Source organism: Monodon monoceros, unplaced genomic scaffold, assembly GCF_005190385.1.
Source record: "Monodon monoceros isolate NGI ecotype Baffin Bay Population unplaced genomic scaffold, NGI_Narwhal_1 Super_Scaffold_9, whole genome shotgun sequence".
Lineage (NCBI taxonomy): Eukaryota > Metazoa > Chordata > Mammalia > Artiodactyla > Monodontidae > Monodon > Monodon monoceros.
The window spans coordinates 52,983,828-53,006,016 of NW_021703786.1; the positions used below are offsets into that span (position 1 = coordinate 52,983,828).

The 22,189-nt window shown below is 47.0% G+C and overlaps 1 protein-coding gene across 1 annotated transcript; it reads right to left on the reverse strand.

Moving 5' to 3' along the window:
• Positions 1-314: 314 nt before the first annotated feature.
• PIPOX (pipecolic acid and sarcosine oxidase) lies at positions 315-12,715 on the reverse strand. The gene is made up of 8 exons (XM_029210757.1): positions 12,532-12,715; positions 11,180-11,328; positions 4,531-4,744; positions 4,068-4,250; positions 3,392-3,538; positions 2,873-3,031; positions 2,209-2,284; positions 315-1,910 (listed from the first exon to the last, which is right to left on the reverse strand). The coding sequence occupies exons 1-8, from the start codon at positions 12,643-12,645 to the stop codon at positions 1,780-1,782; spliced, it is 1,173 nt and encodes a 390-aa protein (XP_029066590.1). The 5' UTR covers positions 12,646-12,715; the 3' UTR covers positions 315-1,779.
• Positions 12,716-22,189: the final 9,474 nt, after the last annotated feature.

Consider the following 22,189-nt stretch of genomic DNA (forward strand, 5'->3'; position numbering starts at 1 on the left):
TGTAGAGTTGGTTAACATTATTATTCCCTTTTTATTTATTACGGTAAAGTATACATAACTTACAATGTACTATCTTAACCGTTTTAGGTGTACAGTTGAGTGGCATTAAGTACATTCACAGTGTTGTACAGCCATCACCACCATCCATCTCCAGAACTTTTTTATCTTCCCAAACTGAAACTCTGTGCCCATTAAACAGTAACTCCTTATTCCCCCCTCCCTCCAGCCCCTGGCAACCACCATTCTACTTTCTGTCTCTATGAATTTGACTACTCTAGGTAGCTCACACAAGTGGAATCATACAATACTTGTCCTTTTATGTCTGGATTATTTTATTTATCATTATGTCTTCAAGGTTGATCCATGGAATGTATCAATAGTATTATTCCCATTTTACAGATAGGATTATTCCCACTTTACAGAGGCTGTGGTTCGGGGAACTAAGTGAGAGCACCCAAAAAGCAGACTTGGTGTGGGGTTGACAGGATTGGCTGGCTTTTATAATTCCCAGGAGAAATCAGTACTAACCCATGTGCCTAGGCCTATAAGGCAGTTGAAGAGTAATTTCCTCTGTGTTGTTATTTCCTTTGGGAATATTTTTACTCTTATTTCCATTTCCCACTCTTCCCCTCTCAGCGATTCCTTCGAACATTTCCACCCCACCCAGTCCCAGTTTTTTTCTCCCCGGAGCACTTTAACTCCTGTTCTTTTGGATCAAACTGGCCCTGTCTAGAAATGCTCCTGCTTGGGTTTCATCTGAGTGCACTCAGCCTTGCTTGAGTCTCTATTTACACCTCTCACCCCTCCACCCACCCTGGGGCAGTTATGAGCCTGTTTCCTTCCAAAGCAATTAGTGCAAGGAGGCCAGCCGACTGGGTGTTAATCCCATTTCATTAAGTGGGAGCAATCCTAATGATAATAAAATGGCACATTTAACATTCAAACATTGAACAGGGTTTCTAAGCGAGTGTGTCTCTCTCTTCCTTTCTGGTAGAACAGCTCCATCTTCATAAAGACCTGACAATACACCTTAATGAGAGACTGGGGAGCTGAGCATCTTTATAGAACCAGAGAGAGGATGAGAACCAAACAAAGAATCCAGAGAAAGAGGGTGTGGTGCACTGAGGGGATAAAGACCCCAAGGAGTCCTGGGGTAATGGATTCTGTGGTGCTAATTTAGACAGTTAAAGTCTATAAGAAATAAGGTCACATGGAAAATAAAGCCCACCACAGGCTTTCATGCAATGCAGTCATTTACTTATCTGTCTGTTCAACACATTTTTTGCAACAAACATTTACTGTGCACCCAAGATGAGCCAAATTTTACAGGAGTTTGTGATAGAGGGTGGCTCTAGTTTTATGAACAGGAATGCCAAGGGCCTTAGTGGTCTACAGATCATCTTATTTACTCTCCCCCAGGCAGCCTTAGTCAAATCTATCCCAAATTCATCAAATGCCCCCGTGAAGAGAATTTTAACAACTGCTTTGGTCTCCTGAGCCAGTCCTTATGCCCCCTCCTTATTGAGACATCCAGCTTCAAGGTCCTTGCTACTCTGTGATCATAGAATATCTGATTGAACTTCTGAAGCAAAAAAAGTGTGGGATTGGGGAGCTGGCTAGGGAAAGAAGGTAAATTCAATCAGCTGGTGTTTATGGGGAACTGAAGAGGGGCAAGAAAAAAGGATAACATCTCACAGACACTTCCTTCCTCTGAGAAGTCTTTCCCAGAAGAGGGCTTTGTTCCGAGCTCCTGCGCACAGAAGGGAAGCAGCTGGCCAGTCAAATGTGGGCTTTGCCCAGGCGGGGGAAGCGGCTGATTCGAAAAGGTGTCAGGTCATAGGATGGCATTAATTTCATGCTTAATTCATACAGGATCTTCCCCACAACAGGGGACAGCTTAAACCCATGCCCTAGGGAAAGGAGAACAGGTGGTCAGGCATCCTCAGAGACAGGTACTGGACTCCCTGGACATCCCCTACACAGTCCCCAGATAGAGCTAACCTCCCCATTGGTCGCATCCCAAAGCTGGAAGTTGCCTCCCACCATGAGAACCCTTTCTTCTCTGATAGCCCCTCTTAACCCCCTTATACACTCAAGGTCTATGCTTTGGCCCCTCTCTGTCCAACTAAAAGCATGAAAAACACCATTTTGCCTGGCACTGAGGTGGGTCATCTTTAAGGCACCCCATCTTCCCTTGCTCAGGCTCACCAGAGAATCCAGCACCAATGACAATGTTGTCGTACTTTGGGTGTCGATCAAGAATGAAGTGCTCATCAGGGGTGTTCTAGAAAGAAACAATCACACCTGTGTCCTTTGAGGATAGAGGGAGGAAGAAGAATTGCAGGCTCAGAAGGGAGGAGACTCAGCTGGATTTCTTTCCAGAAAGAATAGGAATGGGGCACAGGAATGCTTTCTGCATGCCAGTGCCCTAGGGTACGCCAGTCTTTCTCATTTGTCCATCTGTCTCTTCTCGTGTAGAGCTATGAACACAGTAGGTGCTCAATTAACGCGTGTAAAGTAACTTTAGCGAAGACGCCTCAGGCCCTGGTGACATCTGTCTCTTCTCTTTGTCCCTAAGGCCTGCTCAACTAGAACATCTTGCCAAAAACTCTTTTAGAGCTCTTCTGGGAAACATAGTGAAGGACTGCCAGACGTATGCCTAGTTTCCTAATGAAAAAGAATACGAATAACCTCTAGTGGGCCCTCTCTGGTGGAGGTGAACTGACCCGCAGGAATGAGCTCATTTGTTTCAAGTCACATACTGTGTCAGGGGTCAGGTAGAGTCCAGCCTGAGCAGCACAAGGCCAGTCTGTCTCATTCCCCTGTTCTCCAGGGCTGCAAGAGAGCCTGGCCCAGTTGCCCACACCCTTACCGTGTACATGCAGTGCTCCATAACAGCAGGCTCAGGCTCTAAGTTAGGTAAGTGATCTCTGACAAAGCAGCTCAGGATGTGGACGTCTTGGATGTCTGAGAAAGCTGCAGGGCAGTCCCGCTCCTCAGGATCTGCATTGTTGCCGTGGTGATAGCAGACCTGGCTCCCAATCAGAGCAGTGTGAGCTGGGATGGCTGGCCTCCTGCACACCACCCCCAACCCAGGGGGCACGTTGTACACAGAATGCACCCCATCCATCATCCCAGCCTTCCCCAGTCCTGACAGATGCTGTTTGTTGCCACATGAGTTTGCCTAGCTGTCCATTCCCCCGCCAACCCTATGATTGCAAAGGAAGGGCTCCAGGACAGCCAGGGGTCTTGTGTTGCGCATGGTGAATAGTGAGGTCCGTTCCTGCTCCTGCCCACTGGGATCCGAGGGAGTCTGGTGAGAGGAAAGTTAGAATAGCTGCCCCACATCTGCCTGGGCCCCTATTAGCCTTCTCTCGGCCTCTCCGCTCACCTTCATCAGCCCTGGGTACTCTCCAGAGGGCAATCCATAGATGTGGTAAGGAGCCAGGCCGAAGCCCAGGAAGCATGGAAAGGCCTGGGACACACCATAGCTTCCGGGAACCTTCTCTCGCCAGTAACACACGTTGATCCGCAGGGTCTTGGAGCAAGAAGAAGAAGTGGGAAATGAAGGGAGAAAGCATTTCTGGGGTCCCGTAGCCCTTTAATATAAGCCCAGATGCCCTGATTAACTCACCCATCTTTGTTTCACTCAATTCTCATGTCATTTACATGTTACATTATGTTATGATGCATAAAAATTGCTGAATCTGTCTCTTCCCCTATTCTTAATCTTCTCCCAAAACTGCATCCAGCCTACTTCTCTCTCTATCCAGGAGTTAATAATACCTCATGTTTATTGAGTGCTTACTATAGGCCAGGCCATCTCCTTAGGTTTATATATATATATATATATATATATATATATATATATATATATATATGATTTAATTTAATTCTCCAACAGCCCTAGTCCCCATTTTACAGGTTATAAAATTGAGGCTAAGTGAGGTGAAGGTGAATGAAATTTGCCCAAAGTCATCCACTAGCAAGTGGCAGATGGAAGACTCAAGCCCATCTGGGTCCAAGGCTTCTTAAGCACCACCTCTCAGGCTTCCAGCTCCCCTTACCTGGAGAGGCAGCTCAATGCCCAGGGGACGGAGGAGCCGGTTGGTCCAAGGACCTGCTGTGATGATCAAACTCTTGGCTTGGTAGCTCCTGGAGGTGGTTTTCACCACGACCAGTAGCCCTGGTTTTATCTCCATCACCTTCTCTCCATCATGCACTATGCCTCCTAGCTGTCGAATTGCATCCTGAAAGGGCAGGAGCAGGAAAGGGCAAATCAGTTATGTATGTGGTTCACCCTGGAAAAAGAATCCTTCATCGAGTGCAGAAAAGAGAGGGCAGAATCTAGACCTCCTCTCCCATATTGTCGAGGCCTAGCAGGGTATATAAAACTGCCCAGTCCAAAAAGTCAAGACTAAAGCTGGCAGGGCAAAGGCTGTCATCCAACTGGGGGTCAGGGGATGGCTGATGGGGACCCAGGATGCCCAGAGCAGGAGCTGCAGTGCCCCTAATGCTGCACGATATCACCTGAAGGGCTCTGAGCGCCTTGTCAGCATAGAGAACTCCTCCAGACTTTTCCAAGAGCCCCACTTCTCCCCTGGCCAACCGAATATTGGGGAAACGTTGCTTCAGTTCCTCAGATGGAAGACACTGGTGTTCCACTCCCTGCCTAGACAGAGTAGCCTGGATTATCTTTAATTCTGCATTCTCCTTCATTCCCAGCAGCAGTAGTCCAGTCTGCCTATAAAAAAAAAAGACACCTGAGTGAGAGTCTGCGTCCGGGCCCTGGGCCTTCTCTGTCATTTTTCAGCAAGGGGCCCAGACCAGGCATCAAGGGGAGTCCTGGCCTCACATTCAAAAAACAGGCAAAGACACCTACATTCTGTTGTAACAGTCCAGTATTGTTGCGCTGGTTTCTAGCCCATCCCCAAGTCTACCCTTGGCTCTCACTATTGGTTTGCTTATCCCTCCATCTTCCCTCATCAGGATCCATCCTGCCCTTGAGGTCAGAGATCCTAAGTCCTCTTTTATCTCCACACCTAGAAGGTGGTAAATGTTCAATGAACTTGATAAGATTTCTTCCCTTTCCTCCAGTCCCCTGACCCCACTCACTGTTTTGATCTCAATTCTTTATCCCTTTTCCCCTCCCCAACTCCCTGCTGTTTCTTTTCCCTGTTCCTTTTTCTTGTCATATAATGTTTTGTCTCTTCTTGTACTCTATCTCTCAGTTCCTTCTCAGAGGCTGCCTGTTTTGTGGAAAGGGTCCTAAGTTGGGAGCTCTGGCCCTGGGTCCAGTCCCGGCATCCCCTCTGTGACCTTGGTCTGATTGCTCGCTGATCCCAGATTCCTCCTCTGTAACACATGACTGTTGGACTATTGGTGGTTCCACACCAGGGGAGTTGTGGAAATGGTATGGATCATTTTTTTGCTTGTCACAATGCCTGGGGGTTGCCACTCACATTTGGTGGGCAGGGGCCAGGGATGCTAAACCTGCAATGCTCAGGAAGATCCCACCCAAATGCCAATAGTGCCCTCATGCAGAGACCCCAGTAGGTGAGATGGCCTCTTAGGACTCCAGCAATTAATTCAGCGATTCAATGTTTTTGTTTCTCCCTATACATCCCTCTGTGTTTCTTCCACCATAAGAGAATGAGAGCTGTTTCTCTTTAACGCTTTCCATCTCTATGTCACAAGAGATCAGAGCTCCCTTTTGGGGGTAACTGATCAAAACAATAGAAGGGTCACTTTGGCCCTTGGGACCATTCCTGTAGTCCCTCTCGGTTTCAGCAGCCACAGTGACAAGCATCAGCCTGACACATCCCCCAGGTACTGTATATAAAGCTCGTAATAGCCTATAATGGAGTCTCATGGATATTACATGCTTCCAAATCCCACATTATCTGGTTGGGGGGATTAAAGAGAAGATTGGGAGGGGGTAGGGACACAGCGGGCCCTGGGGCCAGTGTCAGTACACAGAGCCACGCAGCATGCCCAATCCATTTGCCATGGCCCCTGCCTACCCAGCATTCACCACTGGTGAGAAAGCAGTGAACGCCTCTGCCTCTTCAAAGCTCAACAGAGGAAAGATGCTGTAGAAATCCCCACCAGCCAGCAGACTGTCTTTTTCCTGTGGCCCTAAAAGAACTTCAGATTGGTTCTCAGTTAATGAAGATTTGCCTAGTAAACTCCTTGGTCAACAGGATAATTAAGTCACCCAAGCGTATGTTCTTGAGCCCTTTGTACCTGATGAGGTTGTAGCTGTGTAGAATTCTGGGAAAGACCTCACCTTAGCAGTCACAATGTCAGATCCCTGGCCCGGAAATTCCAGAGCAGCATATTCTAACCTCTGCCTGCAATATACTAGCCTTGGTCTCTCACATACTCTGAGATTTAGTTACTTTCCCTTCCTTCCCTTCCTTTCTCCCTTCTTCCCTTCCTTCCTTCCTTCTTTCCTTGAAATAAGAACTCCTCTTTCAGGAATGTACTATATGGAGGAAATGAACTCACGCCAAAGCAACGGGCAAATCTGTCGAATTATGAAATGCTGAGTGATGTTCTAATTCCCAAGCCGTCCTGCGGTGGATGAAGCGGGAGCTCCCTATGCCTAGGAGTAATCAGCAAGTTGATTCTGCTGGTGAATGTAATTGTGCCAATTGTAATCATTTTGCTCCAGCTCTCTGCCCCTGTGGCATTTATTTCTCAGCCCAGATATTGATCTAACAGCGGGAAATTTTCCATCTGAATTTGTGATGCTGGACCCTCCCCTAGTCCGGAGGTGCGTTTGGGAAATTCTCATTTTCCGTGGATCACAGCTGAACCATTTGGCCTGAGGGAAACCATGCACTGCCAGAGAAATGCCTTGGATCGGAGAGAGATTTTTGACCATTATGAGCAAATCGGAAATAAATGTAAAACACTGCCTGGAAATGCAAAGGCCTGTCATTATGGGAAATAGGTGAGAGGCTCCTGTGAGAGATGCTTAGAGAACTGGAAAGCAGTCAATCAGAACCGGGATCGGAGAACGGGCCTTTTTCCCCCAGTATGAAGATAGATGACTTCCATGTGCAGATTGAAAATCATTTAAGTACTTATTTTCTTAATGGCTTTTCCTAGATCCCAATAAACAGTCTGCTCATTCTGCATCAATTTCTCACCCCTATGCTCTGGGCCTCCCTTTCCTCTTTTTCTGCTCAGATCCAGGCTACGAGGTTTGGGGAGGAGGAGGGTGAGAAGGGACAAGGGCATTGCAGGAAGAAAAAAAAAAAGACCAGGAAATGAGCGGCCAGGGCTGGTCTAGAAAGACGGCACCTTGTAGTGAGGCTGGGGATCCCTGGAAAGAGTGCAGCTCCCAAGTCCCAGAACACCTTCAGAGCATTTGGTACTAACTGTGCCTTCCTCCCAACCCTAGCTGGATCCAGCCCTAGGAAGAGATAATCGAAGATTCTTCCCAAGGGCCTTGTTGACTTCTCTATGGCCCAACTAAAGCCTCAGACATGATGTAGGGAGTTGGTGATGAGGGATTTCCACCAGTTACTATAGCAGGACAGGAGGCAGGATGGAGTGGGGAGGATTTGGGAGGGGCAGACAGCTCTCCCTGCATCTGCCATCTCCCATCCCAAGCACCAGCTTTCCCCGCTCTGGGTTAAAAGTGCCAGGAAAGCCAGCTCTCAGAGTCACCTTGGGGAAGGGACTCCAACAGGGACTTGGTAATGGCTGCTGTCTGTGTTGGTTTGGGAGGAGCTCTTGACGTTTCATCTTCTGCTCAGTGGGCCGAGGTGGAATTGGTTAACAGAGACTGCTCCAGGGAGGGGATGTGGCTGACAAGCCAGACACTTCGCAGACACAGGAAGCCGCAGCTGCGCAGGGGGCCACCAGGTTCTGGTAGCAGCTGTACTGCCTACGGCTGTGATCTTGTCTGATATTGTCAGCTAAGCAGGGGCAGCCCGGGTCAGGAGCTAGATAGTAGGACTCAAAGGGAGAAGGTGGGGCAGGAAAGAGATGGGCCACAGAGCTGGGATTTGCTCTTGGTATCAGCATCCTGGCTGTACACATCACAAAAGATTCAGACCTTGTGATCTGACACATGTGTCATCGTCTGTTCCCAGAATATATGCAAATATCCTGAGCCACCCATATTTAGTATGCCACTGTCACAGGAAGCAGCAGAACAGAATGAAGAGAATTGGACAACCACCTTATCAACTCCTGAAGGTTTTTTTTTTTAAATCATCATCAAATATCATTAAGTTAATATGTTCATATCTATCAGTTCAATTATGATATTGTGCTGGTTCTTCCAGAAGAACCTAGGAGAATAAGAATCACACAGCTAATGAATCATTTAGAAAATCAGAATTAGGAACAAAAGCTAAAGGAATTGCAATAGGAAGTATCTGTTCTGTGTCTCTACTAAGTAAAAGAACCAAATAAATCAGTGTGCCTGAGTAAATTAGGTTGGCCATAAGAATGGACTTGCTAATAATAACAACAATAATAATGCCTAGCACTATATAGAACTTCAAAGATTTTTCAAAGAACATTCACTTTACTCTTTATTTTCCATAATTGGGGCTGTGAAGCATAGGGATAGTCTTTTAAGAGGAGCTATGATATGTCCCAGTCTTTAAATGTATGTTAGCAGACTTCTGACCTGGGATGATTTAGGCATGAACTCGTTTGGAAACAGGGGATGGACAAGGTAACCAGTTTGTGGTATTTCCTAAATCAGGAGCCAGCAAGCGATGACCCAGGGGCCAAATCACCTGTTTTTGTCTGTCCCACAAGCCAAGATGGCTTTTACAATTTAAAATGGTTGATAAAAAGCAAAAGAAGAATATTTCTTTTTTTTAATATTTATTTGTTTGTTTGTTTGATTTTGGCTGCATCAGGTCTTAGTTGTGGCACGTGGGATCTTTCATTGTGGCACACGGGCTTCTCTCTAGTTGTAGCATGCAGGCTCCAGAGCATGTGGGCTCTGTAGTTGCGGCAAACGGGCTCTCTAGTTGTGGCACGCGGGCTTAGTTGCCCTGCAGCATGTGGGATCTTAGTTCCCTGACCAGGGATCGAACCCACGTCCCCTGCATTGGAAGGCGGATTCTTAACCACTGGACCACCAGGGAAGTCCCGAAGAGTATTTCATGACATGAAAATTATCTGAAATTTGTGTCCATAAATAAAGTTTTATTGGAACCCAGCCATGCCCATTTGTTTACATATTATCTGTGGCTGCTTTCACAATGGCACAGTTGAGTTGCTGGCAGAGTTGAATTGTTGCAATAGAGACCATATGGCCTGCAAAGCCTGTAAGACTATGTGGCCATTCACAGAAAAAGTTTGACAAACCCTGTTCTAGACTGAAAGTTGAGTAATTCTGCGACTTGCACTACAGGTTAAGACCCTGACTACTCAGTAGCAGCCCTCTCATGAGTTTGTGGGGAGAATTAAATGAGTTAACATGGATCAAGTACTTTTAGAACAGCCTTAGTTTCTCATTCTAAGCACGAAAACACGCAGTGATAATGACAATGATGATGATTTGTCAGGTACTATTGCAAGCTCTTTACAAACTTTATCCTCACAACAGACACAGGAAATAGATATTATTACCCCTACTTTACAGATGAGAAAACTGAGTCTCACAGAGGTTAGACAGCTTGCTCCAAACCACACAGCTAAATATGTCAGAGCAAGATGATATCTAGAGCCAGCCCTGCCTGGTTCCAAAGCCCTTCCAAATTCCTGTCCTCCTGCCAAAGAGAGGGATTGTGAGATTATGAGATTCTCCTACCCAAGGTTCCCTTTCCCTCTCTCCAGCAGCCCTTCCCCTCGATGTCCATGGTTGCTGCATCCCATCTGTCTCCTTCTGCCTTTCTTCCCCCCTTGCTCAATGGAGATAGGATACAGCTGACCCAGAATAAGTGGCAGGAACTGCCATTTATTCAAAAGTGCTAGGCATAGCGCCAAGAGTCTCGTTTAATCCTCACAAAGCCCTGTGAGAAAAATGAGGCGCAGAGAGGTACAGAAACTTTTCCAAGGTCACACAGCTGGTAAGAGGTAGAGCACAAAGTCAAATTCAAGCCTGTCTGACTCCAGAATTGTCTCCCCTCTGAAAGATTCCAGACACTCTCCAAACATCTTCTAGTTGCCTCCTTGTCTGCTGGGATGAAGTGTGCCCTCTAAGGCCTCAGCAGTTCTTTTAACACAAGATGCTCAGCAGTATTCACAGATGGCTGACAGAGAGAGGTCCCTTTGCCAGGCCACGCCTCAGCAAGACATGCTCCTTTATTTGGGTGCTGGGTGTATTAGCTGCCTCTGGAATAAATCTGTAATTAGCTGCCCTAGCTGTATTTGCATAATGGATTTCACTTTGTTCTTAAGTTAATGGTGTTTTTGCAACAGAACAGCAACCTCTTGGTTCCTGGCCATTAAAATAACTGCCACCCTGTAGGGTAGAGCAGTGGTTTTGTAGGAAGTTCAGTTAAGAGCCACAGAGAAGGCGGGAGGGATGGTAGCATGGTTGGTAAAAGTTCTCTTTGCCTCCTGGGTTGTCTGCCTTCTTCCCCATGAATATTTGAAAGGTCAGTGAGTGGGGGGGGGGGGGTCTTGAGGGTCAGAGAAGGCCATGCAGGCAACAGAGAAATAGCTTCAGGCTCACTCCCTGGTCAGCAATGCAGCCTGAGGAGCATCCCCATTTGCTCCTATGGGAGGAGGTATTCAGAGAATGAAATGGATTTATAAGGGTTGTTCTAGGGGAGAGGACCCAGCATGAAAGTTTGTGATACTAGTAGGAATCTAAAGAATCAGGCAGAGGCCTTCTCCTCTATTTCAATCCCTGCCCTGAGAGGTTCTCTGACGGTTCCACGGAGATGTAGATATAAACTCCAGCTCTGAGCATCTGCCCAGTGTCTTTCCAGCAGTTTTCCCCAAACAACCTCTGCAAGCCTTGGACACATGGTCTAACCCCAGCCCTGGAACTCAGAGACTGTCAAGAGCCAGCTGGACCTGTCGGGTGACCATGATGACAGCAAGCAGAATGCTTCCACGTGTCTGGCACTTCTGGAGGCCCCGTGTCCCTCCGTTGCATGTCACGTATTCCTGGCACCGCCCTCTTGCATAGTAAAAGCACCCCCAGGTGCTGAGCCCCATGATCCAAGGAATTCTCCCCCACCAACCCAACCTGTATAATTGGGTTCCCGCCTCATGCTCCAGCTGGGCCCATATCTGGTAGCACTCAGCCATCATCTGGGTGTAGAAGTCTTCAGGGTACGCCCTTCGGATTATCCGGCTTTGCCCATGGGAACTTCCTCGGGAGTGCGGGAGGAAGAACTGGAGAAGGAGGACAAGAGACAACTGCAGCTGTCACCCCTCCCTTTCGGAGCCCACTCATCATGTGCTGTCAACAAGGACACTTATTCTTCAAACATTTCCATACAGTCTCCCTTTGTGGCCAAGTTACTGACTTGGCTTCAGGATAGAATTTCTTCAGTAGCTCTAACTCAGGCATCCTTTTTGCTAACATCATTCACTTCCCGAAGTCCCTCTGTGAGTTAGTCTTCAGTCATCCTGCTGCAACCTTGCCCCACTTAGACTCATGGAGAAGCAGAAAGAACCTTTGAGATCATTCTAGTCTAGGCTCCTCATTTTTATGCACAAGAATACTGATGCTGACTCTTTCTCTGTAGTTTCAGATTGCTCAGGACAAGAGAACCATGTTGAGATTTAGCAAAAGATGGAGTGTTTCCTGAAAGGTTGGACCAGGAATCCCTCAGGCTTTGAGAAAACCGATAGAGAAATGAAAAAGGTTTCTAACCAATCCAGCTCATTACCAAGAAGAATAAACCAAAACCAGCCTGGATAGATTTAGGCAGAATGGGAGGGTAGAAATCTTTGGAAGGTGGGCTGGGTGCACCTGCCTCGGGAAGGCTGTGGATATACAGGGCCCAGGCATATGTACAGTGGCCAGTAGACTGCACTTCATGGGGTCACTTTTCTATAAGGAAAAAAAAAATACCTAAGTCTTATTTCCTGTGTATCAAACAAGGAGGCTGCTATTATCCAGAGGTGGCAGAAAAAACAGAAGCCTCTGCTGGGTTCCAGGGTGAGAGGCCAGAAATATGCAGGGAAGAATCCTACCTCCTAGACTGACAAATCAGCCTTTCCCTCTAGGCAAATTATCTCTATTTAAGGTTACCCAAAGCAGAACTGATTACTTTTCTGGGCCAGGGCAACCATTTTGGCACAGAAGAGACTGGGTGGGAAGAAAGAAGAGAATGGGGTCTGGGGTGCTTCTTGTTCAAGAGCAGGATTTGGGAGGCAGCAAGAGGAGGAAGTGTGCCTAGAAACCCAAACTGGGTCTTAGGGAGGGTGGAACTTTCTTTGCATTGTCATGAAACACACCAGGCAGCTAAGCTACAAATTGCATAGAATTTGTGAAGATCAGGCCCTTTGGCCTTCACCCCACAGAAAACCCTCTTGGGGGAGGAGAAAGGGACAGTCCCTGAGGTCAGGAGTGCAGAGGGGACACGGTACCTGCTCCAGCAGGAGGACCCTCTTCCTGTGTTTGGCCAGGTGGTACGCAGTGAAGCAGCCCTGGATGCCTGCCCCGATCACAATGGCGTCATAGAGATCTTTCTGAGCAGTCATCCTGCCCAATGAGTTAGCCCTACAGCCTCAGAGACCACATACAAAGGAGAAGGCAAGCGGAGGCTGGCTCCAGCCTGAAGGAGGAGGAGTAAAGCAAAGTCCAACCTGGCCAGCATTCCCACAATTCCCTGGGCCCTGTCCTTCTCCCCACTCCTCCCAACCCCCAAAACCTGGCACAGGGCTGAGCCCCCGCCTCCCCTGCAGAGCAGAGCTGGGTAGTATGATTTGTGAGGTTTAGCCCGGCTCAGCTGCCAGCCTCACCCTTGCATCCCTCTAGCTTTCTATTCTTGGCTCAATTATTGTCATGCAAATGGATCCTTCCTATGCCACCTTCCTGTCTCATTATGATCTTTGTCTCAGGCCTTCGGCCCTGGAATTTCAATGCCTCCTAGACCAAGCTGGGCACCCGGAATGCTGCCTCCCCCTGCTGGCCTCCCTCTCTCCAGCCTGATTTCCTTTGGAGATTCTAGAGGGTACAGACCAGGCATCTGCCTAGGGTGTGAGGGCCCCTGGAGTGAGGGCTCCCTCTGTGCAGGGCAGTGTGCTAAATGAGTACTCTTGCATGCGTGTGGCACAGAGCTGGGATTTGTAAGGCCTAATTCTTTTTTTTTTTTAATTTATTTATTTTTATTTATTTTTGGCTGTGTCGGGTCTTTGTTGCTGTGCACAGGCTTTCTCTAGTTGCGGCAAGCAGGGGCTACTCTTCGTTGCGGTGCACTGGCTTCTCATTGCCGTGGCTTCTCTTGTTGCAGAGCATGGGCTCTAGGCGTGCGGGCTTCAGTAGTTGTGGCATACGGGCTCAGTAGCGGTGGCTCGGGGCTCTAGAGCGCAGGCTCAGTAGTTGTGGTGCACGGGCTTAGTTGCTCCGCGGCATGTGGGATCTTCCCGGACCAGGGCTCAAACCCGTGTCTCCTGCATTGGCAGGCGGATTCTTAACCTCTGTGCCACCAGGGAAGCCCAGGCCTAATTCCCATACAATTTGTGGGGGGGCCTCTGTAAGGAAAGGAAAAGAGGGACTTCCCTGGTGGTGCAGTGGATAAGACTTCGTGCTCCCAATGCAGGGGGCCCAGGTTCAATCCCCGGTCAGGGAACTAGATCTCACAAGCTGCAACTAAGGAGTCCATGTGTCGCAACTAAGGAGCTGGTGAACTGCAACTAAAGAGCCCTGGAGCTGCAAGTGATGAGCCTCCGGCCACAACTAAGACCTGGTGGAAAGAAAGAAAGAAAGAGAGAAAGAGAGAAAGAGAGAAAGAGAGAAAGAGAGAAAGAGAGAAAGAAAGAAAGAAAGAAAGAAAGAAAGAAAGAAAGAAAAAAGGAAGGAAGGAAGGAAGAAAGGAAGAAAGGAAGAAAGAAAGAAAAGAAAGAAGGGAGGGAGGGAGGGAGGGAGGAAGGAAGAAGGAAAGGAAGGAGAAAGAAAGAAGAAAAGGAAAAGAAAAATTGTGAATACAAAATTAAGTGCTAGGATTTGGACGAGATTGTGCAGTTAAGGAGCCCTGTGGTTGAAGTTTCATTAGCTTCCCGATAAATCAAACTCTTCATGCATTGTTTACTTTAATCCTCACAGTCCTAGGTGTAAATATTTTTATCCCTACTTTTGTCACATTAAAGATAGCTCCCAATTCTTGGTCACTGTTCCCATCACAGGCTCTGTGACTGCTTGACCTATAGAATATGGTGGAAGTGACACTGGGACACTTTCTGGCCCAAGCCTTAAAAGTAGCTTCCTCTTCTTGTCTTGGAACACCCACTCTTGGACCCCTGAGCCTCCATGTTAGTCCAACCACCTGTTGGAGAGACCACATGGGGAGGCCCTGAGACTACATGGAGAGCCAGAGTGAAGCAATCTTGGACCCTCCAGCCCAGCCCAGCCACCAGCTAAATACCACTGAGTGACCCAATTAATGCCACGTGGAGCAGAAGACTCATCCAGCCAAGACCCATCTGAACTCCTGACCTACAAAATCATGAGATAGAATAAAACAGTTGGTGTTTTTAGCCGCTAAGATTTGAAGTAGTTTTTTATGCAGCCATAACTGAAACACCACTTCACAGCCAAAGACATGAAGGCTTACGGAGGTTATAACTTGCCCAAAGCCACGCACCTGGTAAACATAGGCACTGAGGTGTGAACCTCGGTTTGCCTGTTCCAAAACCTGTTCCCTTAACCACCGTGCTATACCAAGGAGTAGTCAGACTTGTAATGATGATTCTGATTTGAATATTTTGCTGTTTCTCTCATGGCCATACTGTGAGTGGGAGAAAATAATAGATCAGGACATCCATGTGACCCTAGAAAGATGCTTAGCCCTAGCAAAGGATCCTCCAGAGTGGCCTTGGCAACTAGCTGTTCTTTCAGCCCAGGCTTCCTTTCCTAGGAAGATAGGGGCCCAGGGAGGGGGTGCCATACGACTGGCATTTCTTTTTCTTCTGAAAAAAATTTCTCTAGGATCCAGAAGTCACCTCAACTCTCCCCAATCCCTGACCCACATGGGACAAGATAGCATCCACCTCCCGATGGGACAGCTTCCTTACGGTAAAAAGTGGCAGACATAACTGAGAAAAGTGGACTCTTTAAGTATGTAAAGGCTTGCTATAAATATATAAGGTCAGCCTTCGGATTTCTCTTGATAAGAAGTCAGAGGAGATGAACAGTTTACACAAAGGAGAAGCAGACAATAAATCCTCACGTGGAAATGCACCCAGTCTCACTAGCAACGAAAGAAATGGGGATTAAATAACTTCAAGGTACAATTACGTGCCTATGAAATGAGCAAAAGTAAATAAAAATGATAAAATCTGTCAGTACAGTGGGGACGGAGAGAGAGTAGGGTGGCACCTCAGATTGTCTGGGCTTTCTGGAGAGCTCCGGGGTGGTAAAATGGTTCAAACCTTCTGACCTAGAAATTCGACTTGGGGAACTGTACCCCAAGGAAATATCCAAGGGAAGAAAAAGACATTTGTATGAAGACATTCCTAGTCGCACTTTTATAATATAAAAAAATGGGAAACAACCCAGCCACAGGGGACAGCTGAACAAACTCTGGCCCGTCGACACAACGGAATACTAGGTAGGATTCAAAATGACAAGTGTGAGGACAGAGGGCTCCGCAGACCTGTGTATATGAAATCATACTGAGGAAGAGAAGCAGAACACAAATAGACACACACGGATCACAACCATGAGTTACGTGTGTGTGTATCAAAGATCTAAAGAGAATTTGGCAAGGTGATTGAGCTTAATACTCATTAATTCCCGTATTCTATAAAAATTGCACTTCCATTCATAATTTGTAAAAGGATAAGGAGAAATCCCCTGAGGAAGCAGATGCTTCGTATCTTCCCGGTCACCGGTTCTGGGGCCTGCGGAAGTTCTTTTTTTGTTCTAATCTCAGTTTTCCCCAGCTGCCCCCCCCACCCCATCCCCCGACATTTCTTATTGTTTGTCCTCCAGGGAAGCTACAAAGCAGCTCTGTATCCCACATCTTCTTTGTTTAATATAATATAACTTCAGAAATAACAATTCCATTTCCCCATCCCTGCTTCACAAGCCTGCCCTCGATTCCTGGACTCAAGCATTCTGCTTCTCGTTAAGAATTTCAAACGACTCCTCTGAAAGCAGACACTGGCCATGGTCCAACCTTCAAATGAAAAGCAAACCGGCTTCTGAAGGCTGCCCCTCTCTCTCAGGGCTGCCCATCCTTGTGGCCATCCTGATAGGGGCAGGTAGAGAGAAACGATCCCCCCAAATTCCCCATTAACACCCATTCTGGATCGGAAGACCATTAAAGGGAGAGCCAGCAGCGCTACACCGCTGTCATTGTGTCAGCAATTGCCGCTGTGTCCTGGGGCAGAGCCGTGGAGGATGTAAGGCTGAACTGCTCATCTGATGGTTTGATTGACACTTTGCAGACATGGGTGGGAGAGCCGAGCCAGGGAAGCAGCAAGCTGTACAGCTCAGAAATAATGAGAGCACCTGAATCGTGAGAGAGAGAGAGAGCACGGAATAAATAAGAGAGACCTACCTGGGAGTTGAATGACTAGGGAGAGGCTTCTGTTCTCTTTCCTCTGCACCTCTTTGCCAAGGAGCTGGAGCCCGGGGCAAGGAGACAGGCAGGCCGACCAGGAAGTGGCCCCTCCAGACCCATCCTGCCGGGTGCTGAGAGTGTTTGGGGAAGAATGTGCAGAGGATGCCAGCATGAGAAAACCAAGAGCAGCAAAGCTGGATCTGTACGTGGTCTCCATACACATTTCGGACCTATTGCATGTCTCAGCTTTCATCCCTCTCCTCCATCCCCACTCCCTCTGCCACAGGTCATCCACCTGCCTCCCTTCACCTAGATTCTTGCATTAACCTCATAAGCAGTCTCTCCACCCCATCCTTGCCCCTCTTAATCTATCCTTCCGTGTTCCTGCCAGAATCCTCTCTCTAAACAGCAAATCTGAACATGTCACTCCCCTGCTGAACATTCTTTAATAGTTGCCTATTTCCCATTAGGATAAAATGGCAACTTCTTAGCTTGGCACACAAGGCAGTAGGCGTTGTGGCCTCTGTCTGCTCCTGCAGTTCTACTTCGGGTCCCTTCTCACTGTGCACTTTAGGCCCTGGCAAGGCTGAGCTGAGAGAGGTTCCAGCGTTCCCTATGATGATCCCAAATCCTTCACACACCCGCAGGCTGACTTGGATGACTTCTCTCCTATAGTGCCTTCCTACCCTGTCTTCATCTCCATGATAACAACGAGCAGAGAATACTGTATTGATAAGTGTCTGCATGTCTGCCTTCACCCTAAGCTCCTTAAGGAGAAGGGTCTTCTTTTGATTGTCATTTTTTTAGGTAATACAGACATAAGGAACAGCAATGAAAAGGTTCAAAAGAAAACACTACAAAAAGGAATTCTCCTTCCCACCCTGTCCTCAGCCATTTCCTGCTCCTCGCCACATGCAATACTGTCACTATTTTCTTTTGTATGCTTCCAGAGATGTTCTATGGGTGTACAAACATATGGTATATTCCTTTTTTTTTTAATCTCAGAAGTAACGTACTATACAGCACCTTGCTATTTCCATTCCCTATATCTTGGCTTCCACCTGAGTCATCCGGGGCTGGCACATTCTTCCTGATGGCTGCATAGTATTCCCTGGTGTGGAGGAGGCATATGGGACAGAAAATCACCCACACGTGTTTGCTGAATAGACAGTGGGTTTCTCTGGCTGTCACAGACACCTTAGACATGTGGCTCTCTAGCCTGCTGGTATTAGGTGTTTAGGGAGGTGAGAGGTCTGTTCTGGACTCGCCCAGCAAGTTTATCAAAGGCTGACAGTGTCTTCTGTGAGTTGCTGAGGACAGTACCCTCCTTCAAGCCAGGAGGTAGGGGGTGGAATCCCCAGAGACCCTGACTTCTGCTTCCTGCCGTGCCTTTGTTTTGGGTTTGTTAAATGGCAAATATTAGGGTCAACTCTGCTCCCTCAAGACAAGAGTTCGACTACTGAGCAGTCTCCAGGGGAGGGAGGAAATAAGGAAAGTCCTGGAAATTGGGCTGAAACCTCTGAGAAAATATTAAATCATCACTTAGCCTGAGCACTGGGGATCTGCCTATGAAAGGATGCTCTCAGACCTCCCTGGGATGAGAGGAAATTCAATAAAAATGAGGGAGAAGAGGTTTTCATTGTCTTAAGGGAAAACATCCCTGAAGACGAACAATGGAATCTTCTTAATCTTGTCTTGAGGGCTTTCTACCCCAGCTCTATACAAATATGTGTGCATATTTGCAACACTCATCTGACTGTGGTGCTCTAAGATATACCCAAGTGTTCATTAAGTAGCTGTATTTACATGTATGTGTATCTGAGTGGGTATATTTCCACCACTAGGCTTTTGTTTGTTTTTTATAAAATATTTATTTATTTGGCTGCATCAGGTCTTTGTTGCGCCATGCAGGACCTAGTTCCCTGACCAGGGATCGAACCCGGGCCCCCTGCATTGGGATCATGAAGTCTTAGCCACTGAACCACCAGGGAAGTCCCCTCCACCACTAGGCTTTTGGAGAAGGTCCCATTAAAGCTCAGCAGGCATTGAGGGAAATGGCAAATCAAGGAGTGTTGAGAATTGGTGCCCCAGTTCTGCTCCTAGGAGGTGAGGGTGTGTCTGGAATGGAGACTACATAGGAATCCTCTGTCAGGAATCTCCCCTTCCTCTCTCTTCCACATCTTTCTTATGCTTCATAGCCTGGATATCAGGAAACTCTGGGCTGGGGAGTTGCAGGGAGGAGTGAGAATTGGGGGCAGGAAAAGAAAAGTAGCTTTTGCATGAATTGGGCTGGCTTGACAGGTGACAAATAACAACTAAAATTCGGTAGTGTGCAGAAAGATTAACTCCAGGGGTTCAACTCTCTGGTATTGTCCAGTTTTCAGGGAGATATTGTCTTCCCCTCTCCCACCTCTGCAGATGTTGCTGTTTGTTAGGGAAGGCAGATGGGTATGGGAGTTCGGGTCCTCCCCACAATATACTGGCAGACGCAGGGTCATAGCGGCAGAGAATCAGAGGGAAGCCTGAGGGAAAGGAGGGAAGGGAAGAGAAACGGAATTCTAGACAGCAACTTCTAAGTCATCTTCAATTCCCATTTTCTGCTTGTGACCTCCAGGCTGCCCCCCAAACCAGTCTAGCCCATCTCCTGAGCATTAATGCCTACAACATTCATCTCATACTCTACTTTCTCACTGGTTCTTTTTCTTCTGTTCTTTTTTGTTTCTGCCTTGGGCCCCCTTTCTTCCCTTGAGATCAAGAGAGAAGGAGAGGTTTGAGGGAAGCCCTTTGTGGATGGATGGTATGGTACCAGGGCCTGGTTGGAGGAGAGGCCTCAAGGCAGTGGAAGAGGGAGAAAGGCCAAAAGGAGCCAGGGAATCTTAGGTACCAAAGCCACAGGGCTCTGCTTCTTGGTGGGAGGCTTTATGGAGGTTTAGCCTGCTGGGGCTGGGAAGGAAACTCAGCTGTACCACTCCCTCCTTTCTCATCTGGCTGCTGATTTAAACAGGACTTTCATGCTTGGGATTTACTGGCCTCTTAAATCTGTGGACTAGTGTCTTTTATCAGTTCTGGAAACTGCTCAGCCATTATCTCTTTTAAAATATTTGCCTCTGCCCTATTTGTTCTTTCCTCTCTTTCTGGGATGTTAATTAAACACGTATCAGGCCTCTATCCATTGTGTCTCTTATCTTCCCTATTCCCTCCTCCCTTTTTTTCTCTCTGTGCTGCATTCTGGGCAATTTCTCACTATTACCTTTTACTTTGCTAATTCTCTGTTCCACTGCATTTAAGATGCTTTTAAATTAATGAGTTGTGGGACTTCCCTGGTGGTCCAGTTGTTAAGACTCCACACTCCCAATGCAGGGGGCCCAGGTTCTATCCCTGGCCAGCGAACTTGGTCCCACTTGCTGCAACTAAGAGTTCACATGCTGCAACTAAATAGCCCGCAGCTAAGACCCAGCACAGCCAAATAAATAAGTAAATATTTTCTTTTAAAAAGTAAAAAATAAATTAATGGGTTTCGTTTCAATTGCAGTTCCTATGGGTTTTTTCTTTTTTAGAATTTCTATTTTTTTAAAATTCGTTTTGTCACCTTACACAATTTCTTATTCCCTGTAAATATTTTCAGGCTTGTCTTTTATTTCTTTGACCACAGGAAGCATTATTTATAGTCTACATTTGTTGTTGTTGTTGTTGTTTTTCGGCCATGCTGCGTGTCTTGCAGGATCTTAGTTCCCTGACCAGGGACCGAACCCAGTCCCCCTGCAGTGAAACCTCGGCTCCTAACCACTAGACTGCCAGGGAATTCGCTATAGTCTACATCTGATCATTCTAATTGTGAAGTCTCTGCTGTTTTTTTGGTTTCTTTAAACATTTATTTATTTGACTCCACTGGGTCTTAGTTGTGGCACGTGGGATCTTCACTGTGGCATGCAAACTCTTAGTTGCAGCATGTGGGATCCAGTTCCCTGACCAGGGATGGAACCTGGGCCCCCTGCAGAGCCGTAGCCACTGGATCACCAGGGAAGTCCCCCTCAGCTGTTTCTCATTTGTCTCTTGTTTCTATGATTCTCACTCATGGAGCCTTATTTTCTTGTAGGCTCCACTCTCTTCAACCAAGTTCTGGTGACTGCACTTGAACAAATTATTATTTATTATATATTGTTCCAAATAAATAGGAATAATTTGAGTATGAAGGAGCCTTTCTCTAGAGAAGAGTGTGCTTACTTCTGCCAGGCATCAGGGGCACCACCAGTCCTGAGCTATCTAAACAAGTTCTGAATCTTAGGTTCCCTGGATCACCTAGGCAATGTGAACCTGGGCTGGAGTACTTCAGTCCACCCTTACCCTGATAATGTAGCCATTTGGGGTCTCAGTGTATTGAAAAAAGGATCTTCCATTAGACTGTCCACCATGTGAAGGCACTGAGCTTGGAATTCTAACCCCCTCCCTCTTACAGGTGATTAAAATGAATGTTCAGATTTGCTAGGACAGCTGGGCTCTTTCAGGGAAAAGTGGTTTCTATGCTCTGGTTTTCTCTTCCATGTTGGCCCATTAATTCCTTACTATTTTATCAACTCTTTGGGGCTTTTAAGGTGTTTTTGATATTTTATCTAGCACTTTTAGTTGCCTTTACTGGTATAGTTGGTCCAAATAACTCAGCCTGCCATAACCAGGCTTCCAACCTCAGCTGCAGTCAGATTACTAGTACCCAAAATACATCACCCCTTCAGTATGTCCTCCATTTACACTCCCCTGTCCCCTTCCTCCTCAGATAAGAAGTGAAAAAAAAAAAAAAAAAAAAGGCAATTGTCAACAAAAATGACCACCTTCCTCAGAGGACAACAAGAGTGGGAATCTCATAATAGCCACCATGAGAGTCAGATTTAGGGGTGGACCAGCCAGCCTTGGCTGAAGGGCCAGTATACATGGGACACTAAAGCATCATCATGACTGGAATAAGAAGGGAATTTTGCTGACCAGATGCCTTTTAGAGAATCACTCTATTTGTATAAAAGGAAAACTATTTTGATAAGATGCAAGTGTAGACCCCACCCCATCACCCAGGTTAACTGCCTTCACCTGAGAGTGGGTCCTACTTACTTCACAGTTTTTGTTTTAAATAATGGGGCATGCAACTGCCCACCAGAGCTGAATTGCTCAGAACAGTGAAGAAACATGGTCCTCTGTTCAACCTTCCTCTTTGCAGCACCTAATCCCTTTACATAAAGTGTTGAACAAATATTTAAAGAAAATCAGTTTTCTTTCTATAAGGATAACAAGAAACTTGCAACACTAGTTGCCTCTGGGGAATGAAGCTGAGTGGAATCTTGTTATATAGGAAAAGGCTTAGAAGAAAACACTGTACAGATAATTGCTGTCCTGAGGGGGCTCAGGGACAGACTCTGGACATAGCATCCTGCCTGCACCTAAGTTCCCAACCACAGGCAGGGTTTGGCCTTGGTAGGGTCAAAATCCACAGAAGGGCCAGAAAGCAGGTGAAAGATGGTGTGCAACACCTG

What these genes read in the sequence shown, in the direction of transcription:
- PIPOX (XM_029210757.1), bottom strand. Translation starts at nt 12,645, where the DNA reads ATGACTGCTCAGAAAGATCTCTATGACGCCATTGTGATCGGGGCAGGC. An exon ending in GCGGGAACCCAATTATACAG is followed by an intron (nt 4,745 to 11,179) that starts GTTGGGTTGGTG and finishes TTTTTTTTATAG; the next exon opens with GCAGACTGGACTACTGCTGC. An exon ending in AGTACCCAGGGCTGATGAAG is followed by an intron (nt 3,032 to 3,391) that starts GTGAGCGGAGAG and finishes ATTGGGAGCCAG; the next exon opens with GTCTGCTATCACCACGGCAA.